Source organism: Tyto alba, unplaced genomic scaffold (genome assembly GCF_018691265.1).
Source record: "Tyto alba isolate M040663 unplaced genomic scaffold, T.alba_DEE_v4.0 Super-Scaffold_22, whole genome shotgun sequence".
Lineage (NCBI taxonomy): Eukaryota > Metazoa > Chordata > Aves > Strigiformes > Tytonidae > Tyto > Tyto alba.
Window position 1 is genome coordinate 21,468,213 of NW_024881296.1, and position 16,262 is coordinate 21,484,474.

The 16,262-nt window shown below is 40.9% G+C and overlaps 1 protein-coding gene across 2 annotated transcripts in view; it reads left to right on the forward strand.

Annotated features, from left to right (window-relative positions):
* AKAP12 (A-kinase anchoring protein 12) overlaps positions 1–14,810 on the forward strand; it is a 30,463-nt gene extending 15,653 nt beyond the window's left edge. For both annotated transcript variants that reach the window (XM_042795863.1, XM_033011567.2), the window contains 3 exons: positions 5,040–8,845; positions 9,603–11,552; positions 12,177–14,810. In XM_042795863.1, the coding sequence (XP_042651797.1) occupies positions 5,040–8,845; positions 9,603–11,552; positions 12,177–12,185 (5,765 nt within the window). In that variant the 3' untranslated portion in view covers positions 12,186–14,810. The remainder of the gene's footprint in view (positions 1–5,039; positions 8,846–9,602; positions 11,553–12,176) is intronic.
* The last annotated feature ends 1,452 nt before the right edge of the window (positions 14,811–16,262 follow it).

A 16,262-nucleotide genomic window follows, 5' to 3' on the forward strand; every position in this document is an offset into this window, starting at 1 on the left:
TTCTTTTAAGTTACTTTCATATGAGGTTATGTGTGATGTCCTTTTCTGGGGACATTGCTGTTGGTTTCCGAAAGAGTTCTAAGCCATAAAAAATTACAGCTATTTTGCAACCTTTTCCTTCTTTCCATTTTTAAAAGTGGACACAAAAGTATGTGAGATTTTAAAACTTAACTCTTCAGTTGCCACCCAAGAACCAGAGTACTGAAGACTGAACTTAATGGTATTTGTTTCTAAAGCTTTGAAAGAACAACATGGTTAGAAAACTCATGAATTGAGTGTATCCACTGTGAAATTTAGTATGCAAAAATCTCTGTAAATCCTCCCTCGTTATTTAATTATTCTGAAAGAAATTTCTTCCCACAATTAACATGACAAGTCAGTCCTTAGAAATAATTGAGTGGATATAGTGGGGAAGGAATTAGTATGTGCTTTCCATGAAAGAACTATTTGTACATTGAAGTGGAAACAAATATCGTGAATAGTAGGAAAAGGAAGGAAGAATTTGTGAAATACATTGTCAGGAAGCAGCAGTGTCACAGACTTTAAACCTTGTATTTAAAAAAAAAAAAATTTAGAAGGGTAACACCTGGGTATATTTCTGTGTTACTTTGTTACTGCAAAGTGGGTGGTGTGTTTGTTTGATTTATTAAACCAAACCTCCTGAAACTTGTGATTAAAAGGATCAGGATTTGTGGTATAATGTCCAATTCTTACACTCCGCAATGCAAACCTAAAAGCACAGCTTGCCTTTTTTTTTTTTAATTGCTAAAGTATTTGGTTTCACTAATAATTCCAAATAGCTACTTTTTTCTAAATAAATCCGTTCAGGCCACGTTTTTCAAAGATACTGTAATTTCAAACTGTGTTTTGTTTTTTAATTACTGCTTTTCCATCCTTATCAGTTTTTACCCTTTCTTGTCTTTAAATGTCCCTAATAATAATTAGAAGAATTGTGCAGATAAGGGAAAACTGCATTTAACAAATACAAACTTGATATATCACAGGCACCTGGTTCAAATTGTTGTGTTTTTTTTTTTTCTTAATTGCCTTCTCCTGTTTCAGAGTCTTGTAAGTTTTAGAGCAGTTTTTTTACAAGCCATGTTCATAGCAAATCTAGATACAATGAAGACAAATGATTGTAAAATACGCCTTCAGCCTTATGGCTTCGGTGTTTGTTCACGCTCATGAAAATCTATGGAGAGTATTGTTTATGTGACAGAAAGCACGATTTGGCCCTAAATACTTAAAAGTTGAATAAATGAAAACGGCGCAAAGTCCTCTGGAGCCTTTTGGTGGCCAGTGGGGTTTGAGAGGCGGGCGCTGGGGGTGTGTGACATCCATCTGAGAGACTGAGAATGTAGGGAATTCATGGAAAAAATCCAGCGCTGTGCTGCAAATCCTTAGGGGGAAAAGTCAACCAGCTCCAGATGTTGACACGGTTGACTTCGAGCACATGAAGTGCTGCGGATTTAACTCTTGCAGTAAGAGTGCTTTTTTTTAACTCTCTGGGAACTAGAGAAACCCATTTTCACTTCTAGGGACAGAGGAGATGGTGTGAGCAGTTAAATTGCACTTCCAACAGTGTCTATCAGCCTACTAAAAGAGAAGTGTTACTTACAAATTTCGTTTTTAATGGTATGAGACAGGAATTCAGTCATTCTGAAAATAGCAATTTTCCAACATGTGATCAGTATACTTCTGATAAAACAGAAATAAATTCTAAGCTACCTATGAAATTGGGAAATCAAGCACTTCTGATTCCCAAAGACTGACAATCTTATGTTTCTTTCAGAACAAAACAAAACACTTGCAGTTATTAAAACACAAGAAACACCTTGATTCAATTAAAAATGTTTGAAAGCCTAACTGGTACGTAAGCAGTTAAAATAGAATTTCAGCATTAATTTTTAGCCACAGTGGATTAAAATAGCAAAGTGGATCAGTTTTATGATATCACCTTTGATTTTTATCGCTGCCTCTGAATATATATTTATTGTATTGTTTGCCTTGACTAGCACATAACTGGTGAAGTGCAGCCCTGTTCAGCACAGACCTAAAGAAATCGTATTCATAGTAGTGTTTTACTAGATTTGTTTTTTGGTTTTGTTTTGGGTTGTTTTTTGTTTTTGTTTTTTTGTTTGTTTTGTTTTGTTTTTTTCTGGTAGGTATTTTGATGAGGCCCTCCTGTGTTTCTTAAAGATGCTTTCAAGTTCAGTGAATTAATTCAGAAAGTGCTAGTTGTCGTGCCAAAATACCTATGGTAGTGACTTGCTACAGTACTGCGAGCAACAGTGCCTTGTGTAAATAAGTTCCAAACCTTTCCAAGTAGAGTTACTCACAGTTTGTTTTGCATTCAGAAGTGCACTAATAGTGTTTGGGCACCGAGAATGTCATTAATAAAAACATAATTAAAGAATCTGACTGCTAAACACAAAGTTCAGTGTGTAGAGTTGACCTACTGGGTCTTCTCTTTCTTTTGTGCCCCACTGGATATAAAAATGCTCTTTGGGATATATCTTGTGAAAGTATGACTTGGATATATATTGCACTGCAGGCTTGTCACTCAGCAGTGGCAGCCTCCTGGCAGCATGCAGGCAAGTTTCCTGAATGGCTTCTCTCTCCTCAAATGCTGAGGAAGGGCATCAGAAATTCACTTTAAATGATTCTTCCAGGGATTTAAATGTGAAAGAAGTAGACAAAGTAGAGAATGGGAGCAACAGCAGCAGATCACTTAACAGCTGACATCCAAGCTCTGTGTTACCTTGGGAATGCAATACCTTCTGGGCAGGTTAAATGCTTTTTTTTGTGGAATTGAAGGGATAATACTTGGATTAAGTCCACAAATATGCACACTGTGCGCTGTGATGGAAGTGTGATGTGTAGCATAGTTGCAGCTTTTCAGATTGGTATTGAAAGTACGTGTTCAGTCAATAGTTTTTTGTTATTTTTTTCCTTTTGCAATTTATTAAATGAAGTATTGCAAGGTAGAGTGTTTGCTGGACTCACAAGGAAGACCTAATTAAAGCCCAATTTAACAGTTTTGAAAGCTTAGCCCTGTGCCTCTAAAGTGCGTTCTCTATTTTTATGATTGCATTTGCTATCTTAATACATACCCATACCTGCAGATTTTGTAATAGTTATTCAGCTCTTTTCACCTGCAAAGCATTTTACAGAGACATAGTCTTTATCTTAGGGTGTTATGAACACACCTTTTTATAAATAGAATAAGCAAAAATTCTTTGAATGCTTATAATGAATAGGAAGAGGTGCCTTTATACGCTAGTCTTAGGTCTTATCTCCCACTTTGGAAATGGAACACCTCATTCATTCATTCCTTCATATTCTGTATTATTCCCCTCTTACAGTAATCCTGTTTACCTGTAAAACCTTGAAACTCCTCTTAAACAGTATATTTGTGTTATAGGAATAAATAAAGAAATGCACCCTCAACTGCAACTATAAACTCTTAATATTTTTTTTTTTTTTTTGAAACCTCAAGATTTTCAAAATGCGTTCCCAGGGAGTGTTTGCAGGAGGAAAGAAAACCCTTGGAAAGCCGTGTCCCTAGGTGCCCACCAGTTGCCTGCAATGAGTCACGAGCACCTTTTGACCTCTCCTCTGCTCCTGTTGCCTTCCTGCTTCTGGTCTTTCCCATTTAGACCAGCATTCCCCACTGGCTGTCAGCCCCAGTTTTGGTTCTACCTTTATCTAAGTCATGTCAGATGGAGACAGAGATTTCCATATGTCTAAGGGTAAGCACATTGGCATTAATTCAGGAAGAACAGAAGGGAGACTCTACAGACCTTGTTTCCACCAAAGGTGTTTAGAGGTCTGGCTCGTGAACAAATTTTTATTTAATGTTAAATGATCAGTGTTTAATTCTGTATTTGGTTCAGTGAGAAAAATGACTTTTAGCGTAGACAAACTGAGGAATATATTACAGTACCTTTCCCCTTTTTCCCTCCGAAGTTACTTATTTGGGGCATGGGGAGCTTGCAGTTTTGTGCTCTAAACTGAATATGTGCAGTCTTCCTAACTGCCTTATTTCAGGGAGTTTTAATTTATATGCCAGTCCGTGAATTTAGGCAGCTCGCGGCCAGAGGGAGCGATAATACTTAAATTGTCCCAGCAAGACTGAGAGGGTGGTTTCCAGAGTCCTGAAGGAATAACTCAACTGGTGCTCAAGAAAGAGATAATGTGAACACAAGATTCATGAGCAGTGGAGGGTAGGATTTTACCTGCTTGCATTGTAACGACCTTATTAATTTCAAGCAATGTGGAATTGCTATAGATGAGGTTTCTGCCTGGCCATAGTGGTAATGTGATATATGGGAGAATTCCAAGATTCATGATGTTTAAAAAAAAAAAGTGTGTTGTAATGTAACTGTTTCAGGGATTGCAGGTTTTCAGAAAACCAGGAAATTTCCCATGAGAATTTTTGCATCTTACTGTTCTCTTGGGACAGAGCTGTAAAATGAGCTTTTTTTTTTTTTCTTGTCATCGTTTTAGGTCAGCACAGTTTGGGTTTGCGTTTTTTTGTTGTCGTTTTTTTGTGCCTGTGTGTTGTTTTTTTTTTTTTTTTTTTTTTCCCTCAGAGGTATGTCTCTGCATAGAAAGGATATGGAGCTTTGCTTCAGGAGTAATTACATATAGTGTTCTGTATAGTCTTTGAGTAACGATAGGATAGAATTAACATTTTATTCTCACTGAGTATGCCTTAAAGGAAAAAAACAAACACACACAAAAAAAAACACAAAAAAAAAAACTGCAAAAGAAGGAATAAACTTGAAAGGTGCATTTACAAATAAACTTTGGAAAGACTCATACAATGATAGGAGGAATGAAAGGAATTACAGTAATCTTAGAACAAAAACTAGTCAAAAAAAATTAATAATAGCGCATAGAAGAAGCACGCAGATAATAGAACAAGTATGTTTAGGAAGGTTTAATAAAAATTTAAAAAATTATATATATTTATATAATGGTATAACATTAAATTGAGAAGGAAACTAACTGTTTTGTTGTTGTTGTTTAAACAGTTGGACAAACAGAACATTCCAGTGTAACTTTGAAGGAAGACACTGAAGCTATGGAGACAAGTCCACCTGACTCAAGTACCAAGGATGGTGTAGATGCTGAGAAAGAGGATGCTCATACAGTTGAACAGTTGCCGTCTTTGGAAGAAGACGCAGAAGACCACACATCTGAGCCACAGTCTTATGATCTGGGTTTTAAAAAGGTTTTTAAATTTGTTGGGTTCAGATTCACAGTGAAGAAGGAAAAGACAGGGAAATCAGAACCAGTTCAGCTGCTTACTGTAAAAAAGGAAACACAAGTCCCTGAAGGAGCTGATGATCAGAAGGAAGTCAGCTCAGAAGAAATAGTGATGCCTGAGGATGTACCGTCTGCAGAAGACGGCACCAAAGACACACTGAAAAATGAAAAAACAGAAGATGAATCTCCTAAAACACCAGAAGCAAATGAGATTTGTTCTCAGTCAGCTGCCTTACCCACTGATACTGCATCGCCGTTAAGAAAATTTTTTACTCAGGGATGGACTGGATTTAGAAAAAAGAAGAGTTTTAGGAAGCCTAAAGAAGATGAACCACAGTCTCCTACAAAAGAAGAGGAGCAAGAAAAAGAAGAAGCAACATTAATAACTGAAACCGGTGAAAAGGAGAAACCTGAGTTTGAGAAGCAAGATGAAGAGAGGAATGTGACAGCAGTAACTATTGAAGCGCATGAGAAGGAGCAAGCCGAAGGTGAAAAACGAGAGTCAGAAACAACTGTGGCAGCCATAGGAGTCGAGGAAAGTGAGAAGGAAGAGCTAATCAAGCATGATGATCAGGGACAAAAAGAGGATGTAACGGCAGCAGTTGTTAAAGAAAGTGTAAAGGAGGAAAAAACAGATGATGATGATCAAGAAAGGAAACGGGTGGAAGTCTCAGAAGATCTTGGTAAAAAAGAGGAAAAAACTGAGGGAGAGAAAGAAAGTGAGCTGACAGAGGAACCACTGAAAACAAGCTCAGTGGTACCTGTTGTCTCTGACAGTGTGAACGGAGAATTAAAAACATCCTCAGAAGTCCTACCTGTGGGAGAAAAACTGGAGTCAATGGAGAAATGTGAAATAGATGACAGAACTGAAATATCCTCTGAAAATAAACTTGAAGCAGGATCTTTGCCAACTGAAATTTCTAGTGAACAGCTTAAAAAATCTGAAGGAAGAGAAGGAAATAAACCTGCTCCACTGGGGAAAGAAACACTTGATGAAAAACCAGAAGAAGCAGAATTGAAAATGTCACCCACGGCAGAAGACCTCACACAGGGAGAAGCTCTGGATATAACCACAGAGAAGAAGGAAAGGAAAGAACAGGAGACAAAACTGACTCTGGGTGCTCCTGGATTGAAGTCCTTTTCTACTTACGAATGTTCAGTTGACACAGAGGATGATCAACAGTCAATCAAACCCACTGATGAAGGACTACAGGGAAAAACTGGCATAGTTATGACTGATACTATCAAACCAGATGAAATAACCACAGAAATAACTCCTGAAGAGGCAGCTGGAAAGAGGCCTCCAGAAGGTATCACAAATGAAGCTGAACTGCTGTCTTCTCAAGAAAAAACTAAACTACAAGGCAGCCCTTTAAAGAAACTCTTTACGGGTACTGGATTAAAAAAACTGTCTGGAAAGAAGCATAAAGGCAAAAGAGAAGAATCTAAGTTAGGGGAACAGGGTGAACCAATTCAGCACTTATCAGATTCCCCAGATAGCCCAGAAGAACAAAAGGGAGAGAGTTCTGCTTCTTCTCCTGAGGAGATGAATGAAATTCCTTCTTTGGAAAAAACTGTAGATGGAGTGCAGGTCAATGAAAATGAAGATGCTGCAATTTCAGATGTGGAGCGAAAAAGAGAAAGTGTTACACCCTGGGCATCATTTAAAAAGATGGTGACTCCCAAGAAACGTGTCAGAAGACCTTCTGAAAGTGATAAAGAAGAAGAAATTGATAAGACAAAGAGTGTTTCAGTGCCTGCAACTGAAAACACTGTTGATGAAAATCAGGGAGAATTAAAAGAAAATGGGATAGATCAGAAACCAGAGAAAACCACAGAAGAGCCCAAAAGAAAGGTTGACACCTCTGTGTCCTGGGAAGCTTTTATATGTGTAGGTTCTTCAAAGAAAAGAGCCAGGAAATCATCATCGTCTGATGAAGAATCTGAACATAAGCTTGGTCAAGAAAGCCAAAAAATAGAAGAGTCTGGACAGAGCAAAGAAATGGCAGCAGATGCAATTCTTACTAGTTCTCAGGAGAGTGATCAAGGACAAGGGAACTCTTCCCCAGAACAAGCTGGAAGCCCGTCTGAAGGTGAAGGTATTTCAACATGGGAATCATTTAAAAGGTTAGTCACTCCAAGAAGGAGATCCAAAACCAGAATGGAAGAGAGAACTGATGACTCTGTTGTGGGATCTAGCCTGGAGCATTCAACGTCGGATGGTGAGCCTGGAAAAGATGAATCGTGGGTTCCATTCAGAAAACTGATGCCTGGGCGTAGGAAGAAAAAATCAGATGCAAAGCCAGAAGCAACTCATGTTAAACAAGCAAGAGAAGACATGGCAGAAACAACTGAAGAAGATTCAGATATTCCAGCTGTTATTCCTTTATCTGAATATGAAGCTGCAGAGCAGGAGAAAATTGAAGCCCAACAAGCAAAAGATGCTGAAGCAATGAGAGAACGAACCTCAGAGGAAGAGAGAGCAGAAGAAACAGAGACGCTAAGAACTGAGCAAGCATGTGAAGGGCTGGTACATGCAGTTACTGTTACTGTTGTGGAAGGGGAAAGGGCGGTTACCAGTATTGAAGAAAGGTCACCATCCTGGATATCTGCTGCTCTGACAGAGTGCATTGAGCAGGCCAAAGAAGAGGAAGAAACTGAGAAAATACCTGAATCGGATGTTACTGTGGAAGAAGCAGTGGTAGCTGCTAAGACAGTGCCAGAGATGCGAAAGGATCTAAGTGATGACACCACGGCAAGTGAGCTAGAGCTAACCTCAGAAGCAGTGACAGCTCTGGAGGAGACAGTGGAAGCTTCCTGCGCTGAAGAAACAATGGAAATGTCCCTTGCTGAGGAGACAACTGAGATGGTTTCTGCTGTTTCACAGTTGATAGAAACCCCAGATACTACAGAGGAAGTTACACCTGTACAAGAAGTAGAGGCCACTGAACAAAATCTGAAAGAGTTAGAACAACAGACGCAAAAAGTTCTTCATGAAGTTGTTGAAAGAGTAAAGTCAGCAGATGTAGCACAGCTGGTTAGTGAAAGAACCACGACAGCAACTGTAATTACAACAGTACAAGGGATTGAGTCAGAAGTGAAGGATGATGCTAAAGATGGGAACGTTGTAGGCCAGGAAACTGTTTTGCTTGAACAGTCCTTGGAAAAAGGAGAACTCAAGGAGAATGGGCTCCAGCTCCAGGAAAGTACAGGGAGCATTCAGGGCCAAAATGGAGTTGAAGAGCATGTTCTGCAAAAAGAGAGAAGTGAAATATCTGCTGCAATGAAAGAAAGCACAGAAGAATGTGAAAATGTAGATGTATTGAGAGATGAAAGCCAGTTGCAGGCATGTGAAGAAGCAGTTGTACAAGACCATGAAGAAGTATCTGAAGTGCAGAGGACAATAGAGGAACCTTCATCATATGACAGAGAGTTTCACAGCATCAAAGCAGTCACTCTCAAGGAAGAGATGTTTGCAAAACAGAAGCCTTCAGAACAAGAGAAGCTGCCCATGGCGGAGTTGACAGTAGAGGAGACAAGAGATGAATGTATTCCAGAAGTACAGACTGCGGTGAGTAGTACATATAACACAAAGGTTGATTTGTCAAAGAAAAAACCAGCATGTGTTAGACATTATACCAGATATTATAACCAGGTTGTGGCGGTATTACTGTCAAGGACCTTCTGTGTGCAGCCCGAGGCAACTGAAGTTCAGTTCTGGTGAGATACACACACAGATGTCCAGAAGCAGCAGCCACTGAGGCTTGTGCGCAGAGCGAGATGGATGTGATTCCTACAGAAATGAAGTGGGAGATGGTGTGCATAGATCCAGAGGTGCTGAAACAATTGCCATTAGGGCTCCTGCACAGCACAGTGTGACTTAAGATACTATATGAACACCTGAGATACCTGTGGGATCCATCTGGTACCATACGTAGTGAAGAGTATCTTCAGTTGTAGTCAAAGATACAATTGTAGCTGAGGTACCTCTGAAAAGAAAGGAAATGAAATCTCCAGCTTTAAATGCACAGCAGTTACTGTGGTTGATGCGTTCTTACCTCCCCACCATCTTCCAGACTTAGTCTTTGTTTCAAGAGCTGACGGCTGTCCCTTGCTTTAGGCTGCCCTTTGTTTAATGAGCTGTGTGTGCTGAGAAACTGAACACAAGCTGGGCTTTTGGTGACTCGCTAATCTTGGTGTCATCACCTCGCACTCTTTCCATAACCCTCCTCCTTTTGGTCATTTCTTTTGGTGCTTTTTTACGCAGAACATTCCTGGTCCCTACCTGCTCATACCCTTTTTCACAGGTCTGTTGCAATTCTCTGCAGGTGCAGGACAAGAGAGAGGACGAAACCTCTTCCTTGGGGCTTACAGCTGAAGAGCCTGTGCAGCTTGAAGGAGAGGGCAAAACCCTCACTGTGGGACCAGAGTGCACAGACGCAGTTGTCACTGTGGTCCCCATTAAAACTGAAAGACAAGATGAAATTCCTGACTTAGACTCAGAAGAGCAAGCTTGTACTAAAGGACTTCCTAGCAGGGCACCTGCCCAGAGAGAGGAAGAGGAAGATGATGTTGTACTCCTTGGAGTAAAAAGCACAGAAGTCACTGTTACTGATGTTTCACTGCAGGATGAGGTAAAAACCTCTGCCCTTCCTTTGGAAACAATTGGCTCAGAAACATCTGCAAATGCTGAGCAGAGCGTGAGGGATGGGGCTGGCAGGCACATTACAGCAAAAGATTCTGTGCCCATCCTAGAGCCACAATACAGAGAAGGAACAACTGAAACCCCCTCCCAGAGTGATGAAACTGAAGGTGGCAAAATGGAAGATGCTATGCTCGAAACTGAAACGCACTTGGAGAGTGATACCACCGTCACTGAGGCTCCCACACAGATTGAAGCAGAAGCAGGCAGCCTATCTAATTCAGCATCAACATGCCCCAATATCACTGAAAATGGAAGCGCTGTCCTCACCAACGTAAGTCCTAAGAAATGTGAAACACCAAGCAGATTATTTGAAGAAGAGACTGTGGAAAAAGAAGAACTTGTAGAAACCTCGAAGTGTCAAGACCTTCAGAAAGAAGATAACAAAAATGAGCAATTGCTGGAAAGAGCCAAAGAAGTATTTGAATGTGGAAAACAGGAAGCTGTGAGAGGTGATGAATGTTCAACTGCTGTCCAGCAAGAGGCTTTCACGGTGCAAGAGGAAGGCTCTGACGCAGCCTTCCTACAGGCTGAAAGCTTGGAGGCTCTGAAAGTGCATGTGCCTGTAGCAGCTGCAGCAGTTGCAGAGCATGTCATCACAAAAACTGTAACGCCCACAGACATGACAGCCGAAACTGTACAGCCCTTGGCAACCACAACAGAGCAAATGGCTTCTGAAGAGGTCCCAGTTACTGTTATTGACTCTTCAGGCTGTAAGACTGCAGAGCTTGGTAGTGCAGAGGTACCTGAGCCTCAAGTAACTCCTGTTTCCCTGAATGGAATATCAGAGGAGCAAGAGAGGCTCCAGAGTACAGGGCAACCTGAACAAAATGGTATTCTAAGCAACAGTCTGTCTCTCACCCACACGGAATTTGAGAAGGATGTTGTTCAGTCTGTGACTGTAGAGTCCCAGAGTACAAAAATTGTATTGAACGCCATCCAGACGGCTGTTCACAAACTTGCAGAAACAGAAGAGTCAGCTGCCTTTGAGTCAGAGCAGCACATTAAGTCCATAGGGAAAAGCCCATCAGATACAAATATACCTGAACTTCTGGAAAGTACGCAGGTGGGTCATCAACCTCAGGTAGAGGAGGAAGGTACACAGAGTAAAGAACAAGAGTTCCAGCAATCAGGAGTAGTGAAAACTGCTACCTTAACAGAGTCTGCAGAAATTCATGCAACTGTAGAAAAAACAAAAGATACGCAGTTAACTCCTGAGATATTGAAAGATGGACAAAGTCAGAATTCTTTAACAATTGCGACAAGCCCTGAAGACATTTCAAGGGAAAGTGTGAGACTTCAGAAATCAACACTAGAACTAAGTACTTCAGAAGATTCAACCAAAGACCCCCTAAACATACACCCACCAAAATTAAGGGAAAAAGAGGTTCGACAGATTATGGAAATCTCAGACCAACATACAGGTCAGCAAACATGTAGAGAAAGTGAGGAAGGACAACATCACCCACCAGTGGAAGATGGGAAAACACAGACATGGGTGGATGATAGTTGTCAAGAAGAAGCATCCTGTGATAGTCCACAAAGTCAGAACTCAATGGCTCCTGAGGCCTTGAATGTAAGTAGCATTTTCAGCCAGCAATTACTTTCTTTTTCCAGAATAGTTTTTGTAATCTCTAAAGCTGTTGTATTTTTTTTTTTTTTTTTAGTCTGGTGAAAGGCAACTGCTCCTCAGTTTAACCAACAGGCTACAGATATTTTTTTTTTTTTTTTTCTTCTCCTCATTTTACTGCCTCTCTCTCTTTGACTATTCAACACCTTGTTTCTTTTCTGTACAGCTACCCTCACATTAATCACTTTTGACTTGGCCTGCAGTTTAGGGTGATATTTCTGAGAGGTAGAAAATGTGGCTTCCAGTTTTCCTAGATAGGCACTCATATGGCATGTGTTTAATGTATGAGATTTAATCCGCAAACACCCTGCTTGTCTAACAAAGCTCTCTTTAAAATCCTAAAGGATGTGAGTGTTGCCTTCCATGGTAAACCTGGAGTCAAAGCTCTTTGCACTTCAGTAAAATCTGAATCGGAAATGATAGATACAGTCTCTCCCTAGGATATTTACTGCACTTGCTTCACTAAGTCCTGAGACCTTTATCTTTATTTTTGAGAACTGCTTAGGAAAATGGGATATTCTTGAGAGTAAATTGTCATTGATAAAGCTTTTTTACTGTCATCTTTTTCAGATGTGCTAAGCATCCATGTGGCATATGGAGAGATGCCAGTCCTAGAGAACAACTGACAATCCTGTGATACAACCAGGAGCTTTATTCACTACCATTTATTCTTGGATGTTAACATCTGCTATTCTGAAGACCACATCTTTTTTTGTCATTTCTATTAAAAAAACCAATGCCTTTAATGTTGGCTATATCCACACGTGTGTTCCATTCAAAGGTCATTTGCCTCTGACCAAAATACACCATTTAGGCTGGAGATGCACAACTGAGTGAATGGACAGACCACTAAAACTTGTGCCACAGTTATTACCGTCCTCTCACTTAACGTGTATCCTGTCTATCCCATCTCCTTGAATCCCTTCACTCATCCCTGAATCCCCCTCCCTTCTCTCTGCAGACTCCCTTACTCCCCACATCTTCCGTAGCTGCCTTGATTTGAGCTACGAGTGGCCGTAGATGCTGCTTGGCTTGTGTGTGAGGGGGAAAAGGAGGGCTGACTGATGAGAGCATGTGAGTCTTCTGGCTGAGTGGCAGATGTGTCTTTATCAAACAGCAGGAACTGGATCACGCACAGATTCTTGAGCGAGGTGCTCAAGATTGCTGCCTTTCAGTCCCATTCAGGTATCTCTATCCATCCTTCAGTTGTATTCGTGCAGGCCTGATTTAGTCAGAAATTACTTCCACAGTGTAGCTTGAAAGGAGATTGAGAATACCCTTCTTCTGTTGTTCCAGACTTCAGGTCTCAGGACTGGACTGTATTGTGTTGAATATTTATATGTATGTCTTAAACCCAGTTCTGATTTTAATGTAGATCTATGATACTTCTGTACTATTTAGGCGTACCCTTAAATGAATTTTGTAGATTAGCCTGGAGAGGAAATTGATACCATTGGAGTGGAAATTGATAACATGTAGTTTCCTATTTATTGTTCCAGGTCTTTCCCCTTGTAAAATCTCTCAAAAAGTTGGCTGTCTTGCTTTGAATATTTATATGTATATCCTAAACCCAGTTCTGATTTTAATGTAGAACTATGATATTTCTTAAGACAAAAGGAGAGCCCCGGCACCTGTCAGATATACCACTCACTTCTACTTGCACTCCTCCCTGGTTTCTGAGAACCCTCCAGACTTACCATTGTCCTGTCGTTTTGCTCATGTAGCAACCCCAGTGGTACCACAGCCCTCAAATTGCACCCCCTCTCGTTCCCGAGTCTGCTCATTTCTGGTCACTGTCCCATCCAACCCCAGGCCTTTGCCCACACCGACACCATCTAACATCCTTCCTTCATACAAGCATCCTCCTTTCCCAACCCCAGCCCGAACCTCTCCCCCACAAGAGCATTTCCCAAAATACTCCATGCTCCTATCAATTCCATGTCTTCCCCGAGAGGGGAATAGGAAGGAGAGTAGGGGCTTGGTGATTAATTCTGTGTTGGATTGCAAAAAGCTGATGAGATCTTTGGGCTGCTGAGATGTTACAAACCTTCATGTAAGGTGGATTGGACTGACAACAGCTGTAAGACCAGAACGAGCAGGGTGATTTCAGGATGGAAAGAAGCCCCAACAGGAGTTGGTCCTCTCTTTTGTTGTTTACATTAAAATCAAACATGGGGTACAAGTCAGTACTTTCAGCTCTGATTTCTAAAGTGAAGGTTACAGATCGCACTTTGTGAAACCGATGCCCATCAAGTTGACCAGTAGCTCACTATTGTACCTGTATAGTAATTTATTGTAAAATCAACTTTTAGTGTACAAATGCTCTTGTTACGGCAGGTGCTTGCCTCTCCTCGAGGCTGCACGTACAGCAAGCAACGTGACTGATTGCACTGGTGTGATTGCACCATCTGGTGCTGCCCTGTGTGGAAGCATCAAAAGATTTTTCCTTACCTCAGAGCAAATTATATAAATATTTAAAGCCGAACAATGTGGTTTCAAACAATCCAGTCTATCTCTGTGCATTGTTAGCGGCAGCTTTCCCCCTTAGCTTTGGGCAATTCCAACAACCTTGGTTGGTTTCCACAGGTTAAGTCATCTTACAAGTTAATCATGCTCTTAATAACACCTCACAAGTGCAAACTTGGCTGAATTTGTACAAATTGTATACCTATGTACGTTAAGCCATATTGCAGTAACTGCAGCAGGTAACACAAAATAACAATAGCATGACCTGTGTAATCCCAATTCTTATGTTTGTAGCTCCAAAGCTGTTAATAATATGTAAAGTTAATTCTTGTCTGAACCTCATTTAAATAAAGCTAGCTTTACCACAATGTAAATTGCCTGTTGATAGTAATTGGACAGGCTTTAATTTGCCTGTTCTCTCCATTAATCCAGGGCCTAGGTAAGCAATGTAACAGACTTAACCGTAAGACAAATACAAAAGCTTCTTCTTATAACTGACAGCTAAAAAATGACTGCACCCAAAACCACGCTCATGGTGCAAGGAGCATGCCTCCACCTGAAGATACTACTTTGTTCCAGCATATTGCTTTGGCCTCTGAAACTCTCATTTGAGACTGTGACTTCTGGCTTGTGCTTAAAAGCTTGAAGCTTTCTCTAGTCCAATGTATTGGGTTACAAAATCTGATTTTGTTTTTAAGGTAGATTTTCATTGATTAAATAAAATACAACTACAAATTTGTTCTCGTGTGTATGTGATGTTTTTTTCAGCTTGCTTAGTGTAAATTATTTTCTGATGGTTGCTTCATCTTCAAAGAGTTAGATTTGCTCCCTGGCAACTCAGTTGTTGGTGGCTGACATTCAGCTTTTGATGTGAATTAAAAGTAACTAAGTACAGAATTAAACTGCAATTTGGATGTAAGTTTCTATAAAATATGCATACTTCAGAAGAAGTAATAAGGTACTTCAGAAGACTGTGAATTAAAAAAAAAAAACCAACAACCTCTATTAAATTCAATTCAGTGAGCCAGGATGAAAAATTAGTAAATTGTATGTCTTGCAGGTGTAACTGAAGTATTAAAAAACCCAACAAAGCAACAACAGGAACATCCACAAAAAAATTTGGCATAGAGTAGTAGATTAAGGACTGTAGGCCCATAACTGGTGTCTTCTAGTCTCCCTACTTCTGCTTAGCTGGGGTATACTCCTCATGGCACCGAAAACCCAGAGGTGCTTGTGATTTATGTTCACAGACCTTGGACTTCAGACGCGACATTTTTCCAGCTGTCTGTGTTCGATGGCTAAGGATGTTTAGCAGAATTTGTATCCCAAAAGACTTGCGTAGATTCGCACCTGAACTCATTTTGTAAAGCTACACTTTTACCTTCCTATTTCAGCTGAAATGCTAAATCCACTATCAGCAAATACTTCCCTGCGTTGGCCACAACAGGTGCAGGGATGTTGAAACGCTGCAGGATGCCTGTCCTTCTTCTGGCTTCCATATTGCATCGGGGGATCATGCTGCAGGTGACTGATCTCACTGTCCAGCTGGCATCTGGAGGTACAGATCAAACCGGCATCTCCCACCAGACTTCGTGCTCAAGGGACACAACCTCTGCCCAGTCCTTTGGCAAGGTTTATGCTTTTATACTATCCTGTTACTGGTTAGCGTGAAGTCCCTAAGCAGTCATCAAAGCAGAGATTGGAGACCAACCCTCTCACATCCCAGGGAGGTTTGTGTGATGTTTTCTCTTTTGTGAGGCTGTTTTGTTGGCAATAGCTCAACTGTCCTGCCTATTAGCCCAAGCTATGGAAGCAGATCTGGCTTTCCCATTCAGATGTAGAGCATGTGGGAGGCAGCTGTGCTTGTTGAGGAACCTGCACAGCTTGGATACAGCAAGTGCCTGGGGATGGGCAGGCGACTTGCCAAAAAAAAAGCACAGAGGATTCCTGAGATGGTCATGTCTGGATGCTGAATACTGGAGATTTGTCATTCACACTGCCACATGGGAGGGGAGCAGGCCTGAGGAGGCTGATGGCCCTGCAAGGAAGGATGTGGTTTGGAATGAGCAGCAATGTGGAGCAGAAGGCCAGTGGGATTGGCAGCACAGGGTTTGGAGTCCTGATTTTAGGGAGATGGATGAGATGTGGTGAAAGAGGGTGACTTAGATCTGTGAACATTTTAAGATGCAG